This window comes from Colius striatus, chromosome Z (genome assembly GCF_028858725.1).
Source record: "Colius striatus isolate bColStr4 chromosome Z, bColStr4.1.hap1, whole genome shotgun sequence".
In the NCBI taxonomy this organism is placed as follows: Eukaryota; Metazoa; Chordata; class Aves; order Coliiformes; family Coliidae; genus Colius; species Colius striatus.
Genome location: NC_084790.1, coordinates 38035821 through 38055289, shown reverse-complemented (window position 1 = coordinate 38055289; position 19469 = coordinate 38035821). Strand labels below are relative to the sequence as shown.

General features: G+C 34.7%; 1 protein-coding gene across 5 annotated transcripts in view; it reads left to right on the top strand.

Annotated features, from left to right (window-relative positions):
• Nucleotides 1–19469, top strand: part of RICTOR (RPTOR independent companion of MTOR complex 2) — a 93894-nt gene that overhangs the window by 47940 nt on the left and 26485 nt on the right. For all 5 annotated transcript variants that reach the window (XM_062017710.1, XM_062017709.1, XM_062017713.1 and 2 more), the window contains 12 exons: nucleotides 1761–1843; nucleotides 2471–2558; nucleotides 3517–3607; nucleotides 3742–3808; nucleotides 3926–4006; nucleotides 5590–5690; nucleotides 7893–8055; nucleotides 8442–8543; nucleotides 10871–10917; nucleotides 13663–13798; nucleotides 14359–14558; nucleotides 15565–15691. In XM_062017710.1, the coding sequence (XP_061873694.1) occupies nucleotides 1761–1843; nucleotides 2471–2558; nucleotides 3517–3607; nucleotides 3742–3808; nucleotides 3926–4006; nucleotides 5590–5690; nucleotides 7893–8055; nucleotides 8442–8543; nucleotides 10871–10917; nucleotides 13663–13798; nucleotides 14359–14558; nucleotides 15565–15691 (1286 nt within the window). The remainder of the gene's footprint in view (nucleotides 1–1760; nucleotides 1844–2470; nucleotides 2559–3516; nucleotides 3608–3741; nucleotides 3809–3925; nucleotides 4007–5589; nucleotides 5691–7892; nucleotides 8056–8441; nucleotides 8544–10870; nucleotides 10918–13662; nucleotides 13799–14358; nucleotides 14559–15564; nucleotides 15692–19469) is intronic.

The window sequence follows — 19469 nt, the reverse complement described above, 5'->3', positions numbered from 1 at the left end:
GATGCACGAAGACTGATGGTATTTCTTGGGCACTCCTACCATCTAGAAACTTAAATAAAAAAGGTTGATATGACCAGTTGATACTGCATATGAGGAGAATTTTGAGGAGTATTATTATTATCTATACTATATGAAAGATTCAGACTGAGATAAGAGTATTGATGCATCTTCCTTTATTCAGATGCTTAGAACCAACAACATATGCCTGAAGGTCAAGTCACTGAAAAAACAATTGTAATATGTTATTTGCTATGGCACTTCCACTGTTACTCATTCATCTTTTTTTATATTACTAGTTATGTTGGAGACTAACAGACTTTTAGTACAAAATATCCTTAAACTGTCAGTTTTCCCAAAGGAGAGGTAGCTAAACCAAGCTTGAGGCTATTCCTGGTTTTTTTATTTAGGCTTTTTGGGTGGGTTATTTGCTTGTCTGTACTATCTACTATGTTCTACTGTTCTACTCTCCTTTTTTTCCAGACTGGGTTTTTCTTCAAAGCTGGTGCTTACTATGTCCTTTCCTGATGTGTGACCAAATACTTAGTGATAAAATTGGGGCATGCAGCAATGACTGCATGCTTCCGAATCTATTCCTGTGTTGCAATTGGGATGTGTCCACTATGTGGTCTTGGAAAAAGCCTCTGAGGTGCACTGTGAAACATGTTTAAATGCCCTTAGTGAGTCTGTGACTACATGTGTGCATCTTAAATTTCTGCGATATGAAAGTTTTGAAATTGAAGACTTTATTCCAATTCATATCATTACACATGTCATTAAATTTCAATTTGTATCAGTGAAAATAAATTCGTAGGTGATACTTTTCATCATTAATTTTTGAAGAACAACACTTTGGTTTTATGATATGCAAGACAAAAAGGATTCTTTTTGTTCATTTAAAGTTGTATTTTTGAGAAATGCATTTGTTTTCTGGATAGCATATTTCTGGAAGTTTTAATTTATTCTGTGAAATATAAAAAGAACTAAGGAAATTAGCAAGGTTATTGTCTTTGCAGCAACATTTTAAATTTAAGGCTATATTATAAGTGTAAGCTTTAGATAATATTCCAGAACACTTAGAAACAATGTGAAGATTTTTCCCTGTTAGAATTTAAATATTAAACTAATTGTGAAAAAAATCAAAACAAAACCAAAAACAAACAAAACAAAAAAATCCCAGTATGAAAGGAGCAAAATATAAGAAGCTCCGAGATTTTAAGCAAAGTTACATCTACTGTGTTGAAACTTCTGGAAATGGACATTGGCCATTTTCAGAAAAGATGGTTTAAATTAGTTTACAGAGCATGTTGTTCCAAGTGTCATTAAACTTGCCATTTAGAATTCATCTGAGATTAAAAGGAGATTGGTAACTTTTAGTTTACGATACAGTTTTTGATGGAGAAAATTTTCATGTTTCTGCCAAGTTGATGCAAGTCTTTAAGTCTGTTTAGGATTAGTTCCTTGTTGACAATTTTACCTTTGAACTGTCATTTCTTCCATGTGTTTTTTTGGTCAATAATTTGAAAATGTTGTTCACAGAGCAGAAGTGGCTATAGCTTTTAATGAGGAAACAAAGTTTTGTAATTAGAAAGTTTTGTTAAATATTACTGATTGGAAAGGAGATGACATGACAAAGGCAGAAACGTTAATAATTAGTAATTTATCATCTGTGCTTGTACTCGAACTGGAAATCAACCTTAACAACGCTTAATGCTTTTCTTTGTTAAGTGGGGGAATATTAATACGAATTTCATGTTTTCTAGGTATTATCAGCCTGTGCAAACCTGGAAATTCTGGGATCCAGTCTCTTATTGGGGTACTCTGTATACCAAATATGGAAATACGGGTAGGTGATAAATATTTAGTATTCATATAGGAGTAATATTGGATGTTTTAATTAACATGTTCTTAACATTTTAACTAGTGGTGTAAATGCAGACTCCAGTTGTAGAGCACTACTCTTGAGATTATTAGACCCCCATTAGTTTATAATGCCATTATAAAATTCCTCTGAGAATGGAAGCATATCTTGTATGTCTGGGAGGCAGGAATGCAGAAGAGGTACATAAATTTTTACTCTGGTTGGAAGTAAAAGCAAGTTCATAGCTGGTGTTAAGAGTTGAAAGCATAAATCAGAGTTGAATCCAAGATGATAAATAAAAGCATTTCTTCCCAAGTACTCATTAAACCAAGAACTTGGTGGTGGCAGCAGTAACTCTTCTAAAAATCCTGTACTCCAAGTAGCCTGAACTTCTATAGCATTCATAGTAACAATAAGGCACAGTTCTAAAGTAAACAAGCCTCTTTATTTTTCCAGATTATTTCAGTGTATGAAAATAGACATGTTGTCAAAAAAGAAACACTTGAAATGTGTACATCAACTTCAATATTAATAGTGAACAAAAGGACAATTTTTCTAACATTTTCATATATATATATAATGAAATTCCTGTTGTGGGTGTTTATTTTGTAGCGAGGTTTGCTTGAAGTTCTCTATGATATATTTCGCCTTCCTCTTCCTGTTATGGCAGAAGAATTTATTGAGGCGCTTCTCAGTGTAGGTAAGTATTTAGAACCAGTTCTTACAAGAATTCTGTCTGTTAAATTCTTTTAGAAATTCAAACCCTTCAGGCTCTCCTCTGTATTGTAAATTAGGTTTAATTTAAACTGTTTTGTCACTGAATTCATTGGATGCACTGAGGTCCTGTGTAAAAATCTTTATCAACTGTTAAGTATTGTAAGTTTCAGATCAGCCCTGGAACATAATGGAGCATTTACACAAAAGACTGTGTAAACACATTGCTACAGAATAGACCTCTCTGAGGTGTTAGAAGCATTAGTAATATAGATGTTAGTAAATATTACATGAAAGATACTAAATGGAGACTTTTCTATATATTGTATCTGCTAACTGTCTCCACTGCACTTTAGCAGACTCTTACTTTTCATGGAGTAGGTGAATACTTTTTCATGTCTTTTTATTTACCAGAATTAACCTTTTATCTTTAGAATTATTCACTTGTAAATCCAAGAGTGTTCTTTCCTCTGTCTCACTGTACAAAAGTATGAGTCCTGAACAAGCAAGTTTCAACAGCTCTCTTCTCTGTATTCTGATTATAAATGTTTCATCAGACTGTTAATTATAAAAGCATAATCCTTCTCCTACATTTCTGTGTAAATAAATCATTCTTTCTTACAGACTTGCTATTTTGTCACATATGGATGTACATTTTAAATATTTTAGGTGTTACGATATTTTCTGTTTAGTCTGTGAATTGAAAACTACATTATTTGGTTGATACTTAGATACAGTCTTTGTCCTAGCTTTGAAATTAGTCTTGTTTTGTTCAGGAGCATGGATTAGATGGCTTGTTAGAGACCCCTTCTGAAAAAATTTTCTCTAACTTGAAACCTGGAATAACGTTTGGCAAGAACTATTATTTGCTTACTGACAACCATTATAATAACAGTATGAAATCCAGTGTTGCAGTTATCATCATCCATATCTTCTTGTTCTAGATCCAAGCAGGTTTCAGGACTGCTGGAGACTTTCTGATGGCTTTGTAGCTGCTGAAGCTAAAACTATATTACCCCATCGAGCCAGGTCAAGGTGAGCATTTGATGAACTTAGTCTAAACCCTTGTTTTTGTCCACGGTGTTACTGACAAATTATTGTTTGTTCTGTTGCAGACACAATAAGAAACAAACTTTCTAAACTGTTTCCATACTGTTTTTCCTCCTTAGACCGGATCTCATGGATAACTATTTGGCTTTAGTGCTTTCAGCTTTTATTAGCAATGGACTACTTGAGGTAACTAATGAATTTTAAGTTTGAAAAGATACTTGCTGTTTTTTTCCTATCAACATTAAAATAAGATGCTATACATTAAGTGTTCTAAGTTTGTTTGGTTTTTTTAATTCTTTGAAGGGTCTAGTTGAAGTGATTACAAGTAGTGATGACCATGTATCTGTTAGAGCAACTATCCTTTTAGGAGAACTTCTGCACATGGTAAGTAAATCCTTCTGATGAAACTAAGTATTCTTAGTAGCTGGATGTAAATATATGTTTCCTTTTATAGTGTGGAAATTGTGTTATGAATTTGAGACATCTGCATTTCATCAGAATAGTGGGTTCAATTACATCTTTTGGCACTTCGTGTATTGATGTGAAGCAACAGGAAGGCTGTTTGGAAAGTATCGAAAGTGCTTGGGTTTCTGCTCTAAGGATAACCTTTGGCTCTCAAACTCTCACTGATGCACTTCCTTGCTTCAGTAGCCATTTGTGTTTTTTAAGCTGGAGTCCTGCAAACTCGCCTACCAGTTACTCTTTTTTGGGATAAGGCTTATAGCTGACTTCTGCTTTTCTTAAAGGGATGATTGCCTTCTGGTAGCGTGTTTGGCTTTCTTTTTCACGTTCAGTTTGATGTGGCTAGGCCACTTGATGTCATTATCTCAAGCAACCGCACCTTGGTGGAGTGCTGTCTCAGCACTGCTCTGGATAGCTCCTGCTACAGAGAAACTGAAGGGTCCTCACTTCATTATACTTCTCTCCACCTAATGTATCATTTACAGCAGCTTCTCTATCTAAACTGGTTTTAGTATAGAGATCATATTATTTTGATCAATTTTCTTGTGGGGTTTTTTTTACCTTTTTTTTTCCAAGAAACCACTTAAGAGATGGTAAGTTTGTGAAGTACAACTTTGCCTTACAAAAATTTGAAAGTGGGTTATCAACACATGATCTGCATCTTCGTGTTATTGACTCATTTCAGTCATGCTTAATGCTTCAGAAAACAAGATCACAATCTTCAGCTATAGGTCTGCTTATTACTACGGTGATTTAGAGTATCTAAGCTCAGAAGTGCCTGTTTACAACAAATCTGTTACTTAGTCTCTTAAGTGATTTTTCTTTAAATGCTAGAATTTCTTGAGTATTCAGCCAGACATGTAGTTTAAAAAGAAGAATCTGTAATAACATATGCTATTTTTCTGCCTTCCAGAATACTTTTGAATAGGAGCAACTGTTACTGCCATTTGAGTATGCTGCAAAGGATGGATATTTTTTTTTGTTTTCTGAAGAGATGATTTATTAGTCAGAGATGACTGTTTATTCAAAATACTGAACAAATATTTTCACTTCTATTTAAAGAAGTTGAAGTAATTCCTTGTAGTTACTCTGAGTTTCCAAAAATATTTGCAGAACTACCAGTGTTTCCCAAAATAAAAGTAACTAAATGTCTAGTAACTTAATTTATCAGACCTTTTTCATGCAAGAAGTTTTTAACAGATATCATCAGCCTAAATTTTAATTCTAATTTTTGATACTCTTAGTATCTAAACTGCAAACAATGCAGATTTGCAGGCTCTGAAATCTAAAATTACCTAAGGTGATATTTCATATTGATTAAATTAGATCAAATATTCAAAATGGTATGTGTAATTATTGCTTTGTTATGCAAAAGGCAGTTTTGCTGTCATGCATTTGTGAAAGTCTTGTGAAAAGTGGTAGAATCTGTAACTGTTCATGTTGAAGAGGTGGCTGAAAATGTTATAAGTTATTCTAAGTGGGATTTATTTGTTGGTTTTTTTCAGGCAAACACAATTCTTCCTCATTCTCACAGCCATCACCTTCACTGCTTACCAACGCTAATGAATATGGCAGCATCTTTTGACATCATGAAAGAGAAAAGACTGTAAGAATTCTAAATTAGTCTTCAAAGCAAAAATACTTACATCTCCTTTCCCTCGTACAGATGAATGAAAACATATGTTACAAGTTTTCTCAGGCTGAAACCACTGCCATCTTTATTTCAAAGCAAACAAACAGAGCAAATGCTCTGTCACACTAACTGGGGAAAGAGTTTCAGTGCATCATCCCAAAAGTGTTTACAATAACAATATGGAAATTTGAGAATGAAGTTGTTATTGAATTTTCCTTAAATGAATTCTGAGATGGAGTTTGACCAAGGAGTGTTTGACCAGTTCATTGTTTTACTTTTTTTTTTCCCCCTACATTTTCATACAGTTAAGCTTTCAAAACTAAAAAAGCCCATACCACTTTTTTATTATTATTTCTCTATAACTAATTAAATACTGAGATACTAAATCAGTGCGTCGTTATAAGTGTGAGCAAGAGCAAAAAATGTGGTATTGACATGGAGCAGTTTTGGGTTTTTTTTTTTTTTGGTTTTTTCTTCATAAGGCCATAATGATTGTTACAGTAGTAATTACATTAAAATTTTCTGATCCTTTTGGTCAAAGTTCTCAGTGATATTTTTGTTTTACTACTATTTTTTTTTTAATTTCTCTGTACATCTACTAATCTTGCAATTTAACCTCTGAAGTGCTGTGTTATAAAAACACCATCTCCTGGATACTTTACACAGTTTAAACCCACTAAGGAAAGAGGTCATATAATTTGATAGATTCATGTGTTTTTAAAATGTATTCCTATAACTCAGCATTTTTACTTGCATTTCCTTGTAGAAGACCATTTAAATTGAGAATGTTGGGGTTTTTTCTTTTAAAAAATGTTTTTCTTAATTACTCTTCCTGTTCCTGATCTGCCATGTCAGATTAGTGTTCTCATAAATATGTCTTTCTGCTTTGTCTTTTATTGTGCTGCCAGTGATATATTAGAGAATCTTTCCAAACTGCAACTATAAAATGATTAATGCCACTTGTAGAGTACTTCCAAGAAATGTAGTGCTTATCTACTAAGAAAAAAAATATTAAAAGCTAAAAAGCAGAAGACTTTTGCTATGTGATAAGAGTAAATTTTTTTAAAAAATACATATCTGAAACTCAATATCACAGGATATTTCACTTAGTTAAAGCTGTGGAATGAGAAGGAAGGATGAAGAGCAGAAGGGATAGATTTGTGGGTTACCTGCAGCTTTTTGTGTTTTCACATAACCTAACAATAGGGTACATGTTCCTATGCAACCTGATCTAGGTGAACCTGCTTCTGCAGGGGGGTTGGACTAGGTGATCTCTAAAGGTCCCTTCCAACCCCTAACATTCTGTGATAAAAGTAGTAAGAATTCCTGGCTTTATTGGTAGAAGGAGATGTTGTAGAGGTAGTGTTTTTTATTTGGGGATCTTGGTTTTGGTCAACACTGTACACTGTTTAATACCCTGAAAAATTGTATTTCCTGTTATGGGCTGAAATTTCTGTAACCCAGGTAAATTTGGAGGCATTTATTTGAAGATATATAAAATAAAAACAGTCCCCTACCCTATGAGAATGGAAGGAAAGGTAAACTTACCTCCTCATTTTTAGACTTCCTTATTTTATGTGCTTATCAGGACTGATTTTTTTTTCTGCTACCACCATCTTCTTGTTAAATGTTTCTGCCCTTGTCAGCTGTCATTTCTATTACTCCTTATCTTTTCCTGGAAAACTTCTTATGTGCCGATATTGAACTCCTTAGATATACAGAGCAGGACATACACTACTGATACTTTTGCTGCCTTCTAGTGGAGAAAAAAATAGCGAATGTAGAAGTACTTTTTTATTTCTGAACTAAAAAACTAGGTTTTTTTTTTTTCAACTAAAAAGTTGAAACTCACCTCCTCAGAATGTTGATCTACTGTAATGTTTCACAATGCTTTATCAACTTTACAGTATCTTCTGTAAACTATGGTAGATGTTACTAGTTGCTGAGTAGAAGATAAAGCTCATTCTTCAGTACTAGAATTTCTGAAAGGTAACTTTCTGTGTAATTTCAGTAAAAGACTGAGGCTTATGGATGTGTGAAGACTTGTGTCAAGAAAATTATGGGTTAGTTCTTTGTTGAACTATGTTTATTTAGTTCAAGATGCAGCAGTTGGCACTTTTTAGTTGGGTAAAAATTGCCAATTAGTGATCATAGTATTTTTTTTTTTTCTGTTAGACGAGCAAGTGCTGCACTCAACTGCTTGAAACGTTTTCATGAGATGAAGAAAAGAGGACCTAAACCTTACAGCCTCCATTTAGATCACATTATACAGAAAGCAATCTCAACACACCAAAAAAGGGATCAGTATCGTGTGCAGAAAGACATCTTTATTTTAAAGGTATTACCATTATTGATTTTTCAAAACTGAATTTAACTTTGTATTTTAGATACTTAGATATGGCTCCCACCAAGGTTAACACATCTATTTCAGTGCCGTTTCTTCACAGGATTTTTTCCATTTAATTTGTCTTGTGGGAATTTGTGGATACTATATTGCATTTCTAGAAGTTAAAGAGTGACATTACAGTAATTTCTAGTGCTTTTAAGGGCCAATTTTGATCTCAGACAGTTTGGTTTTACATGCAGTACTATAACCATGCAATTTACTTTCAAATGCAAGTTACTGTGGATTATAGCCCTTTTAGTGATTGTTACGTTCATGTCACAAGACTGACAAAAATGATGCAAGGAAGCTTAGTATCATCCTTCATATCTATATTCTAGGATACAGAAGAAGCACTTGTAATGAATCTTCGAGACAGCCAAGTTCTTAATCATAAAGAGAACCTTGACTGGAATTGGAATCTAATAGGTACCATACTGAAGGTGAGCTCAAAAAGGGCGTGGTATTATTTTTATGAAACTTTTTGGGAAGAAAGACTTCATTTCACGTGTCAGCTTTGTCTTCCTAATACTAATTCTGTACTGTAGCACATTCCACAATCTGTTTTATTGCAGAAAATTAGTTTCTTTTTGTATTCAGTGCTGTTTTAGTGTTTTTGTATACAGCCTTTAAATACACAAAAAATAAACGTTTAAACTCACACATTTCTTAATAAGCATATATTAAATTTTAAGTTACTTGCATAGAAATAAATTTTATAGAATTATCTGTGATGACTTAAAAGCTGCTAATACTTCAGTCTTCAGTCCATACTACACAGCGATACTGCCTCATGCAGTTTTTAATATCACGTGAGCTGGAGGTGGGCTGTAGATGAAACTTCAGGTGCTTAGACTGAGCTGTGTGAGAAAACTTCAATAGTATGCAATCTCATCATGTGTTTTGAACTAATACAAATACTCCTGTAATACCAAGTTCATTCCAGAATTGGTTTCTATCAAATAAAGGAAATATCTCATCATAGGGAGGACATTATCTTAATAATGAACAGCTGTTAAGAGACTGCCTTTATTTTAAGCAGAAAACTTCCTCTTTAAGTAAGAGAGCTTTGTATACTTCATATAGTCTTTGAACCAAAATAACTCCCATCATTCACTGCATCAAAACCATCCTGCTGTTGTTACCACCAGGTAACATTTTCTAACGGTGTTGTTATAGACACGGTGACAGTACAAAAAGGATTTATTAATGACAAATGTAATCAAGATTACTTACAAAAAATAATAATTTCTGTGCATTTGTTTCAGGAACTGGTTGAGAGAGCAAGAATCTGTCTGGTATAGGGACCTTAATGCGTGTATGACAGTAGCTTTGCTCCACTGAATTTCACTGTTCATGGGATTTTTACTGCAATTACTACATTTACTGGATTACTAGATATCTGTGGTTATTAATCATAGATATTTTTGCCTTTGATTCAGTATTAAAGATACTATGAAGAAACTATTATTCAGAGTTTCACTGTTAATTAGTGTGTTAAGTACTTCAGCAATGGAAGTTTTATGTAATTGAGTACTAATGTGATTTGTGTTTTAACACAAGATTCAGTTTTACTGCTATCTCAGACCACCTCAGAAGTATATTTTCTAGTGTCATGTCACACAGTTGCTAGTGTCTCCGAATCAAGGACTTCTGTCCTTCAGCATGGGAAGATTTATGTGTTTTCTGGTTTTATTCTAACCACTTCTGTTCCTGTTAAACTGCGCAACAGTGATGTAAGCTAATATGTTATCAGGGTCGTCCATCTTTAGTCGTTATTAGTCCTCATTGCTCAGTAAAGCAAGATCCAGTTTCCAGTGTTTTGACTTCACTGTCTCCTGTGGTTACTCACCTCCTTCTTGTCTCTGTTGAAGCCTTAGGGCTATAGAGCAGCACCTTCCAGATCACCTCACTGCTTGCATTTCATGTGGTCTCTTTCTTTTTCACTTGTTTAATTTGCTATCTAGGCTGCTACAAGAGCGGCAAAAACAGGATGGAGGAATTGCTACTTTGTTGTTGACAGTAGAGCTTCATAGTTTATCCTGCAGTGGTACTAGTGTAGTCGATTTTAGTAATCATTAACTAGTGCTCTGTGTGTCTTAATACTAGCATAGAAATTGGAAACCTGGAACTGAATTACTTAGGTAGGAAAAAAGAATTTGGTGCATTTTTTTTCGTCCTTTCCAAGAAGATGCTTATTAGTAGCAGCAAAACCAAATCTGAAATCATGGAGATGATGGACAGCTGGAGGAAAGGATAGGTCCAGAAGAGAGTGTTATGACTTCATGTAATCCTTCTAAAAAGATTGTACCAAGTATCAACAAAGGAGTTTAAATACCATTGTGAAAAGCAGCATTCAACTGAGCTGTAATAGAATAATGATTATTTTTAAAATGTCTCATTAATAGTCAAATAGTCTTCTCATTCAAACAGGGGTTTGTTTGGTTTTTTTTTTCAGACAATAATCTGAGGGAAAAAGTTTCATTTTTCATTATTTTTTCATATTTTGCTATTTTCATTAGAATTGTGGCCCTCTATACATGTTATACAACTGACATTCTCTGTGCTGTAGAAGAAAATTGAAGGGTTCTTGGAGCAAAAACTCTGGTCTTTTCAATAAAGTAAGGAGGTTTTGTAGGTAATATTAGATGCAAGAAAACATAACACTTCTACTTACTAGGTAAATATAATGAAAATGAGGAAATTTTAGTGACTAATCAGTACTGATGTGCAAGGTTCTTATAATGCTGTATTTGCTTTTTTTTTTTAGTGGCCAAATGTAAATCTAAGGAACTATAAAGATGAACAATTGCACAGGTATGTAAAAAATTATTTAGCCTTCTTTTGGAGTAAGATGTTTTGAAAAACTGGTTCTTAATATTGCAATAAACTATTCCTCAGATATGTCATATTTCTAAAACAATCTATAGACAACCAGTAAAATATAATAAAATAATTAGATTGCAGTATTTAATTTAAATAAACAGATCCTTAAGCTTTCATGGTTTCTTTCCTATGCACAGGTACTTTGTATATTTAGCCCCTTAAATGAAAATAAATTTTCAACACCCTGTTTCATTTTAAGCAAGTATTATATCTTTGATATTCCATACATTAGTGGTTGATGTCAGCAGTTGACAAATTTTGCCTGAGTAGATCTGCAGTTGTACAGTTTTGTAGTTATGTACTTTCATGTACCAGTACATGTTGGGGAATGAACTGTTAGAGTCCTACAGGGGAAAGGACCTGAGGGTCCTAATGGACAGCAGGATGACCATGAGAATATTGTGTCCAGTTCTGGGCCACTCAATTCAAGGACAGGGAGCTGCCGGAGAGAGTTGAGTGCAAGGCCACAAAGATGATGGAGTGGAGCATCTGTCTTATGATGAAAGGCTGAGGGGCTGGGACTCTTTAGCTTGGAGAAGAGAAGACTTGAGGGGTGATCTCATTAATATTTACAAATATGTAAAGGCTCAGTGTCAGGAGGATGGAGCCAGACTGTTTTCAGTGATGTCCAATGATAGGACATGGGGCAATGGGTATAAGCTGGAACAGAAGAGGTTCCAAAGAAATACAAGCAAGAACTTCTTTGCTGTGAGGGTGACGGGGCACTGGAACAGACTTCCCTGAGGGATTGTTTAGTCTCCTCTGGGAACTTTCAAAACGCACCTGGATGAGTTCCTGTGAGACCTACTCTAGGTGGTCCTGCTCTGGCAGGGGAGCTGGACTAGATGATCTTTTGAGGTTCCTTCCAGCCCTTAAGATTCTGTGGTTCTGTGATAGCTTGAGTTCCTTTCACATCTGTTGACATTAAGATGTTTTAGTTACTTTTGTGTGTATGTGGTAATAGTGTTACTAATTAGGTATTGGGTATCTCCTAAAATGCATTTGAGAAATCTATTTGGTTATTTTGAAGAGTAATTCTGTGTCTGTAAACACAGAAATTTACTTCTGCATGAATTTTAAGAAAAACCTATATCTAAAACATATCCTGAAGGGCTCAGGCTGCTCCACCTTAAATTTTTAGTAAAAAGTAATCAAGCTACTTTTATATAGTATTCTCAGCAGAATAAGTGGTAGTATCGTTGTACTCATAGCCATAATTTAATTTTGCTCTTTTTTCTGTTTTTTTCTTACCTAAACATTAATTGCCAATCTGTACTTTGTGTAAAGGCTCGTTTTCCACATTTGTTAATAGTATAACATTGCTTCCCTAGAGCAATGTCGTCAGTCCCAGCTGTGACAGTTACACTCACCCTTCTCCCTTCCTGGGACAATGGTCCTGGTCCTGGGTTTTGTGATGCACTCAAGCATTGTTCAATGTCTAAGTAATTTCGTTCCAAATAAATTGAGAAACCTAGGATTGAGTTAGTGTAAAACCTCTATAGTTCATTGTTCCTTTCTGCACAATTGTGGCTTTAAGATGTTGTTGCTCTTGCTTAATTATCACTAAGCCCCAAATCTCTTGTAGTTTCACTGCTGATCATCCACATTGTTTTTAAAGTGTAAAATACATTTCTTTGTTCTTCTGTAAGTTGTTTTACGGCTAATGTTCTTGTGATGATCTTACAACTTTTAAGGTGGAATTTTGACATAGATTTCTTCATTTCAGAGATACAGTTAGTGCAGTGTGTCTATATGCACACTTGTGTGTGTGTGTACACACAGAAGTGTTCACATACATGCACACACATTTTCTATGTGTGTTAATATATGTAGTGTATTTACTGGTAATAACCTAGAATAAAGTATACTTAATGTGACAGAATTTAAAGAAGCCCTCAGATTTCTTGTGTAATTATCCTGCATTTGGAATTCAGTATAGTGGCTTACTCTCACTTTTATAACGAAAGGTACTTTAGGTAAGATTTTTTTAATGTGTCTACCTTCAGACAGAACATTGTGTTATTTTAAAGCACAAATATGTATTTTTTTTTTTTAATAAAGAATTGGAAAAGGGAAGCTCTTTGAAGGTTTATTCTCACGATACTAAACTCAAGCTCTATTGCTCACCATGGTTTTTAAGAGTGAGAGCCTGCATTTGACATTGTTGTGTTACGCTTCAAAAATGCTTACATGAGTTGAATGAAAATATTGCTTCTGGAGAAATAGGACCTTTTCCTGGGAGAACACAAAAATGTATTTTTTCACAGTAGTGTTAATTGTTATAGATGATAAATTCGTGTCATAGTTTCTTTTTTCATTCTTTCTGAGTCTCGATAGTGTAGCCTCTGACGTTTACCATGGAACAAATTACAACAGAATCAATTATAAGTATGAGAATGAGAAGGAAGCTATTGCTTCTAAGAGCATAGAGGTTTTGAGTTGCTTTGCTTATTTTATGTGATGGCATAGAGAATCCTTTGTAACACACAGTACAGTTGCATCTCTGAAATTGTGTCTAGACAGACTCATTACACCTGTTTGCTCCTCTTTTAATAACGTTGAAAATTTACTGCTAATAGGCTAGTTTTATGATAACATGATTTCTACCAGCATCATTTTGCACTGTGAGGCAGTCCTTGTTGTGCAAAATGGCACGTTATTTTTTACTTTCCTTAGGTTTGTAAGGAGATTGCTGTATTTTTACAAGCCTAGCAGTAAACTCTATGCCAACTTGGATCTGGACTATGCCAAGGCTAAGCAGCTCACAGTGGTGGGTTGTCAGTTTACTGAATTTCTTCTTGAATCAGAAGAGGTAAGAAATTTTCATTTACGAGACTGGAAGTAGAATGAATAGTGCTGCTGTACGCCACTTAGAGGCAAACCAATTTTAGTAAAGACTTCTGTAGTCCGTAGGTGTTAAATCTAAAATGGTCAGTGTTAATTAAGAAACATAACTTAAATTCTTGAATTATCTCAGATGAGACACTGAAGAGGATGACTTTATCAGTAGATGTTTTATTAAGTGTAGCTTTCTTAATGCAGCTTATGGTTTGAAGTTTTTTGAACTTTTGCTATGTATATCCTTCCTTTCTCTAACTCCTTCTTATGTACTACAGACTTTTATGCCTCAAGCCAGGAAAACATCAACAGTCCTTTTTCAGGAAAGAATGGAGTTGGTCTTGAGGTGTTTCCAAGATATATTCCTTCTATTTATCTTTTTCTTTAGTCTTGAGTTGTATTTGTCAGCCAGGATTTGGATTTTGTATCTGTATTGTGTTTGTGCATTTTAATAATTATTTTATTATGGATTTCAGTAAAGAAGATAGACACTATTCTGTTACTAGTAAGTGCTATTACTCTTTGTTTTGTTAGGATGGACAAGGTTACCTGGAAGAATTGGTTAAAGATATTGTACATTGGCTCAATACTTCATCAGGAATGAAGCCTGAACGTAGTCTTCAAAACAATGGATTACTAAATACCCTTAGCCAGCACTACTTTCTGTTTTTTGGTACTCTCTCTTGTCACCCTCATGGAGTGAAAATGCTTGAAAAATGTAATGTGTTTCAGTGGTGAGTGTTTTTAGTCTATTTGAACTGTGCTTACAGGTATAATAGTTATGAAAATCAATAACTGTGTATGAGGACCACCATTTATAAAGCTGAAAACTTTAAACTTCTTTTGATTTACTTACAAGTAAAGATCCCCATTTCTGGAGACTTTTATTTTCTTAAGAAAGGATCTTTTTTAGTCTTGTAATTACTGAACAGGTATGGATGATGTCACAAAATAGCTTTCCTCTGTACATCTATCTAACAGAAATCAGTATCAAGAACTCAAAAACAGAGAGCAAAAAACCCCACCCCAAACAAAAAACTCACCCCACACACAAAACCACACATAAAACAAAAAACACACAGACCACAAAAACTGGCAGGTGTCACGGTTTCTGAAAAAAGGTAATGATGAGTGTTGTACCTAAATTTCAGCCCAGTAGTTTTAGCGAAGCTTTGAATTTCAAAATTCTGTTCAAGTACAAATAAACTTACCTTCGTTTGGGAATAGACTGCATAGTGGCAGAAATTTAAGTACCACCAGTTTATTTTAAGTGGAATAAACTTTAAGTGAAAATTTAAGTTGTTTGATATAGGCTGCTTTTTTAATTGAATTGTTTTCCTTGAGTATTACAGTGCAAGCTTCATATTGATTGGTTTACAATGAAATCTAGACAATAAGATTCAACCTTATGGGAAACTTTAGACACAGAATGTTTCACAATGAGGAACTGTTCAGAGCTTCATGAACATTAGTTTTTGTACTTGGAATCACTAATCAGCATAATGAGGCTGACAAAATTATGATAGAGCAATTATTAAAATGTTGGTTTGGGACTTTTCCAGATTAGTGCATTATTTGGTAACAGCTGTAACAGTTTAAAATTACGCCATTGCATGTGAGAACTTTGTATTCTATGCTTGTGGAAATGAAAGTCTAACTAAAATTTTAAACTATCCTGAATAAGTAAATGGGTTTGCTTTAGATTCCAATACTAATTTTTCTTTTCTTCCCTCCCCTCAGTCTTCTTAATCTTTGTTCTCTGAAGAACCAGGATCACTTGTTAAAATTGACTGTTTCCAGTTTGGATTACAGCAGAGACGGATTAGCAAGAGTCATCCTCTCCAAAATCCTGACAGCAGCTACTGATGTAGGTTTGATTCAACTTACATTCCATAGTTACTTGCCGCTGGACATTTGTTACTCAAGGTGTATGACTTCATTTCTAAGCTATTGTGTATCCAGAAAGATATTTTGTATTCAGAGAAATGAAACTCCTAATCATGTAGCTTTGCTGTTTGCTGGGAACTTAATGCTATGTCTTATATTTGTACTCAAGAAGTAGTGATTTAAAAAGACATTTATATGAAGGGGAGATTCAAGGCTTTAAATGCACAAACCAAGTGTAACATTACTGTCTAGGTCAATGGACGTCTTAATTGTGATGGCATTGTTTTCACAAACAGAAATGCAGATTTTTAGTAGTACTAAACAGGTTGACCTTCCAGTGGTTGATACTGTTTTGGTAAAGATGGAGGTTTCTGTGTTAGAACTGAGTGGAAGATAGAGCTCCTGGAGTGGGGAGGTGATTCAGAAATAAGCATTGAATCAAAGAAAGTGAGTGGAAAAAAAATAAACAGACTTCTGTATTCTTGAGAGACAAAGCTCCCAGTATTTTTAAGAAAAGAGAAATCAATCAAGTGTAGCACAGTACACAAGCATTGGTGTGAAGGAAATGACAATAAGTTGAAATCTAACTGAGAAAGAACTTGCATTACTTCACAGAGCTATTCTTCTCGGTGGCTCAGGGCCACCAAGATGATCCAGGGACTGGAACATCTTTCATACGAGAAAAGGCTGCAGGAACTGGGGCTGTTTAGTCTGGAGAAGAGGAGACTGAGGGGAGATCTTATTAACATTTATAAATATCTAAGTGGTGGATGTCAGGAAATTGGGACATCCCTTTTTTCTATGGTATCTAGTAACAGGACAAGGGATAATGGGATGGAGCTATAACACAAAAAGTTCCACTTATAAATATAGGAAAAACTATTTCACTTGTGAGGGTGACGGCGCAGTGGCACAGGCTGCCCAGAGGGATTGTGGAGTCTCCTTCCTTGGAGGTCTTCGGGACCCACCTGGACAGGTTCCTATGGGAATGGATCTAGGTGAACCTGCTTCTGCAGGGGGGTTGGACTAGATGATCTCTAAAGGTCCCTTCCAAGCCCTACCATTCTGTGATTCTGTGAAGTAGTAAATACATCTTGTTCTTTGAATGTAAAAAGGGTAGATACCACTCTGAGGGATTCTGGGGGCTCTACAAGCTTTAACTTCCAGATTTCATCTTTTCATTCTAGTCTGTTTGGGATCAGAGGTCATGATATGACTATTGACATTACCTTAACAGTGCCAGACCTTGACAGAAAAGGTCTAAAATATGTTGTACAGGCTCAGAAATTTAAGAACACCAATTTTGAAGCACAAGCCTAAATAATTAAAGTTAGAAATCTTTCTTGCCAGATAGTATGAGTCTCACATCTGTGATATTCTAAGGTCTCTATGTTAGTAGCTTATGGCTACTATTTCTCCATCTAACATTGATGCATGGATCTAGCAACATTGTCTAAGGAAACAGCAGAGATTATGTGTATATTTTTAGTGATCTCATGAAATGTAGAAGAGTAGAAATTATTAGGAAATAGTTTAGTGCTCAGCAGTTGAGAAGATACATTTTTCATATGTGCACAATATGTGTCAAGTAGTCCTTCATATGAGTGTACATTCAGGTATACTATGGTCTTTAACCATAGTGATCTCCAGGCAAGTTCACAGCTGAGATGTGACATAAATACTACTATTTGAAGTTCATTGTTACACTGGATTTTTATATACTGCAATACCATGATAATACCTTCAATGTTTTCTTTTTTAAAAAAATAACATGTAAGAAATACCAAAAACTTAAATCTTGTTTGTTCATCACAAATGTACAGGATAGTAAAAAAATAGACAAATTGTACTGTTTGAATCTGTTGAATAGAGCCTGGCTTCCTTTCTGAAACATTCAATCTGGATAAAACTGCTTCAGACTTATTTGTTTCCTGAATTAGTTAATCTTCTTGGAATTCATAGGGAAATACCTTGTGTATTTCATCTAAAAGAGAAAAATTTCCAATAGAATGGACTTTCTCGGACAGCAGAAATTAGTATGTTTGCATCACACGTGATTTCATACTTGCAGAATATTTACTTCCTTAAGTTATTTTCCTGTTTTATTATGTTCCCAACCCGGTACATTCTTATGGTGGAAACTAAACTGAGTAACGTTTCAAGGAGCAAATTTCAGTGTGTGCTACTTGACAAAGGCAAAATGTTGAGTTATCAAACAACCCTTTGGCAATGCTTGGTGTACCTAATAGTGCTAGTATCATCTCCAGGACAAAATGCTTGTCTTCAGTGTTTATGGTATTTATGCTCCCAATGTAAGATCAAAGTGTAAAAAGCTAATCCAAAAGATAAAATGTTCTGATTCTTTTGGTAGCATTTGTGTCTGACTGGTATAAGTTGTACTTTTTAAAAACTGCAGTTGGTGAAACTACAAGTCTCTTTCAGGAATCAAAATATTAATGTAAAGTAGAAATAGCTATCAGTTCTGAGAGGATACGATACCTGAAGGAATATGGAAATATTTAACTGCAAGGTGTTTGCATGGGCAAGTCCACTGGTTGAGGAGTGGTTTGGAAGAAACTATGTTCAGATATTAGGGGAATGTAACTGCAGTTTTTCTGGGATTTACAGGGACTACATTCTTAACAGCAAAGGAAAATTTACTCTTTTATATTTAGCAAGTATGCTAGGAGAAATTGAAACTTGGCACAGTTTTATACTGCTCACTGCTCTGTCCCATAAGGAGAATACATTTTTAAATATTACCAGAACTAATATCCTGTCACCTTGGACAAGTGAAAAGTAAGATTAGAAATGAACATGTGCATCAGTAAAAATAAGGTATTTGGCCCTTCCACCTTTCCTTTTCAAGGACTTCTAATGAGAACCTCATAGGATGAGTTAAGCCTGTATAGTAAACCTCTGAAAGAAGTTGTACTGATTGATAATCTGGAAGACAAATTGTGGTTTTGTTTCTGTATTCTACCTCTGCCTCTTAAATTCTGTTTAAAAGCTAGTAAAAAAAAGTGTCTCAGACTGGACATAATTTCTGAAAAGCTGCATTTTTCTGAGGGAGAAAGACCATCTCCAGTAAAGCTTCTTCCTTTAGGAAATTTAATTGCCTGAGACATTTGCTAATACCTTATCTATTTATTTCAAAAGCTGAAGATGCTCTTTTTTCTAGTTTAATTTACCCACCTTATAAAGCTACTCAGACCTGTGAAACAGGTTTGTAAGCTTTTTGCTAATGAACATCTTTGAACAAGAAAAATTAATTTCTGTAGGCAGTTTGTGTTAGAATGAGAGTGTAGCATTTTAGAGTATATTTGGGGCATACAGTGAAAACATTACAGAGGACATTCCTTACACATCAGTGAAGCAGAAGCACATCTTAACCTACTTCCAGATGTGCTTTAGTTATCCATGCTAAAGTAAATTAATACTACCTGTTGCCTTTCTGCCAGTTCATGGTAGAAATGGCAGAGTAGCCAGCATGTCCTCAAGTGCTGCAGTTCATGACCTAAAGTGTTATCTTCATAGGTGTTTAAGGGATAGATTTACCCTACATCTACTGGCATGTACAGTAAGCTATATGTAATCAACTGAGCATAGTGAACTCTGACTCTCTCCTTCACTTCTAAGAGACTCAAAACTCTTTAACAATACAACTAAGAATCTTCTGACAGATTATACAGGGGTTTTTCTGGTTTTTTATGTAATTAATACATGAGGGAAAGGGGGGAATGGCCATTTTCTTAGAT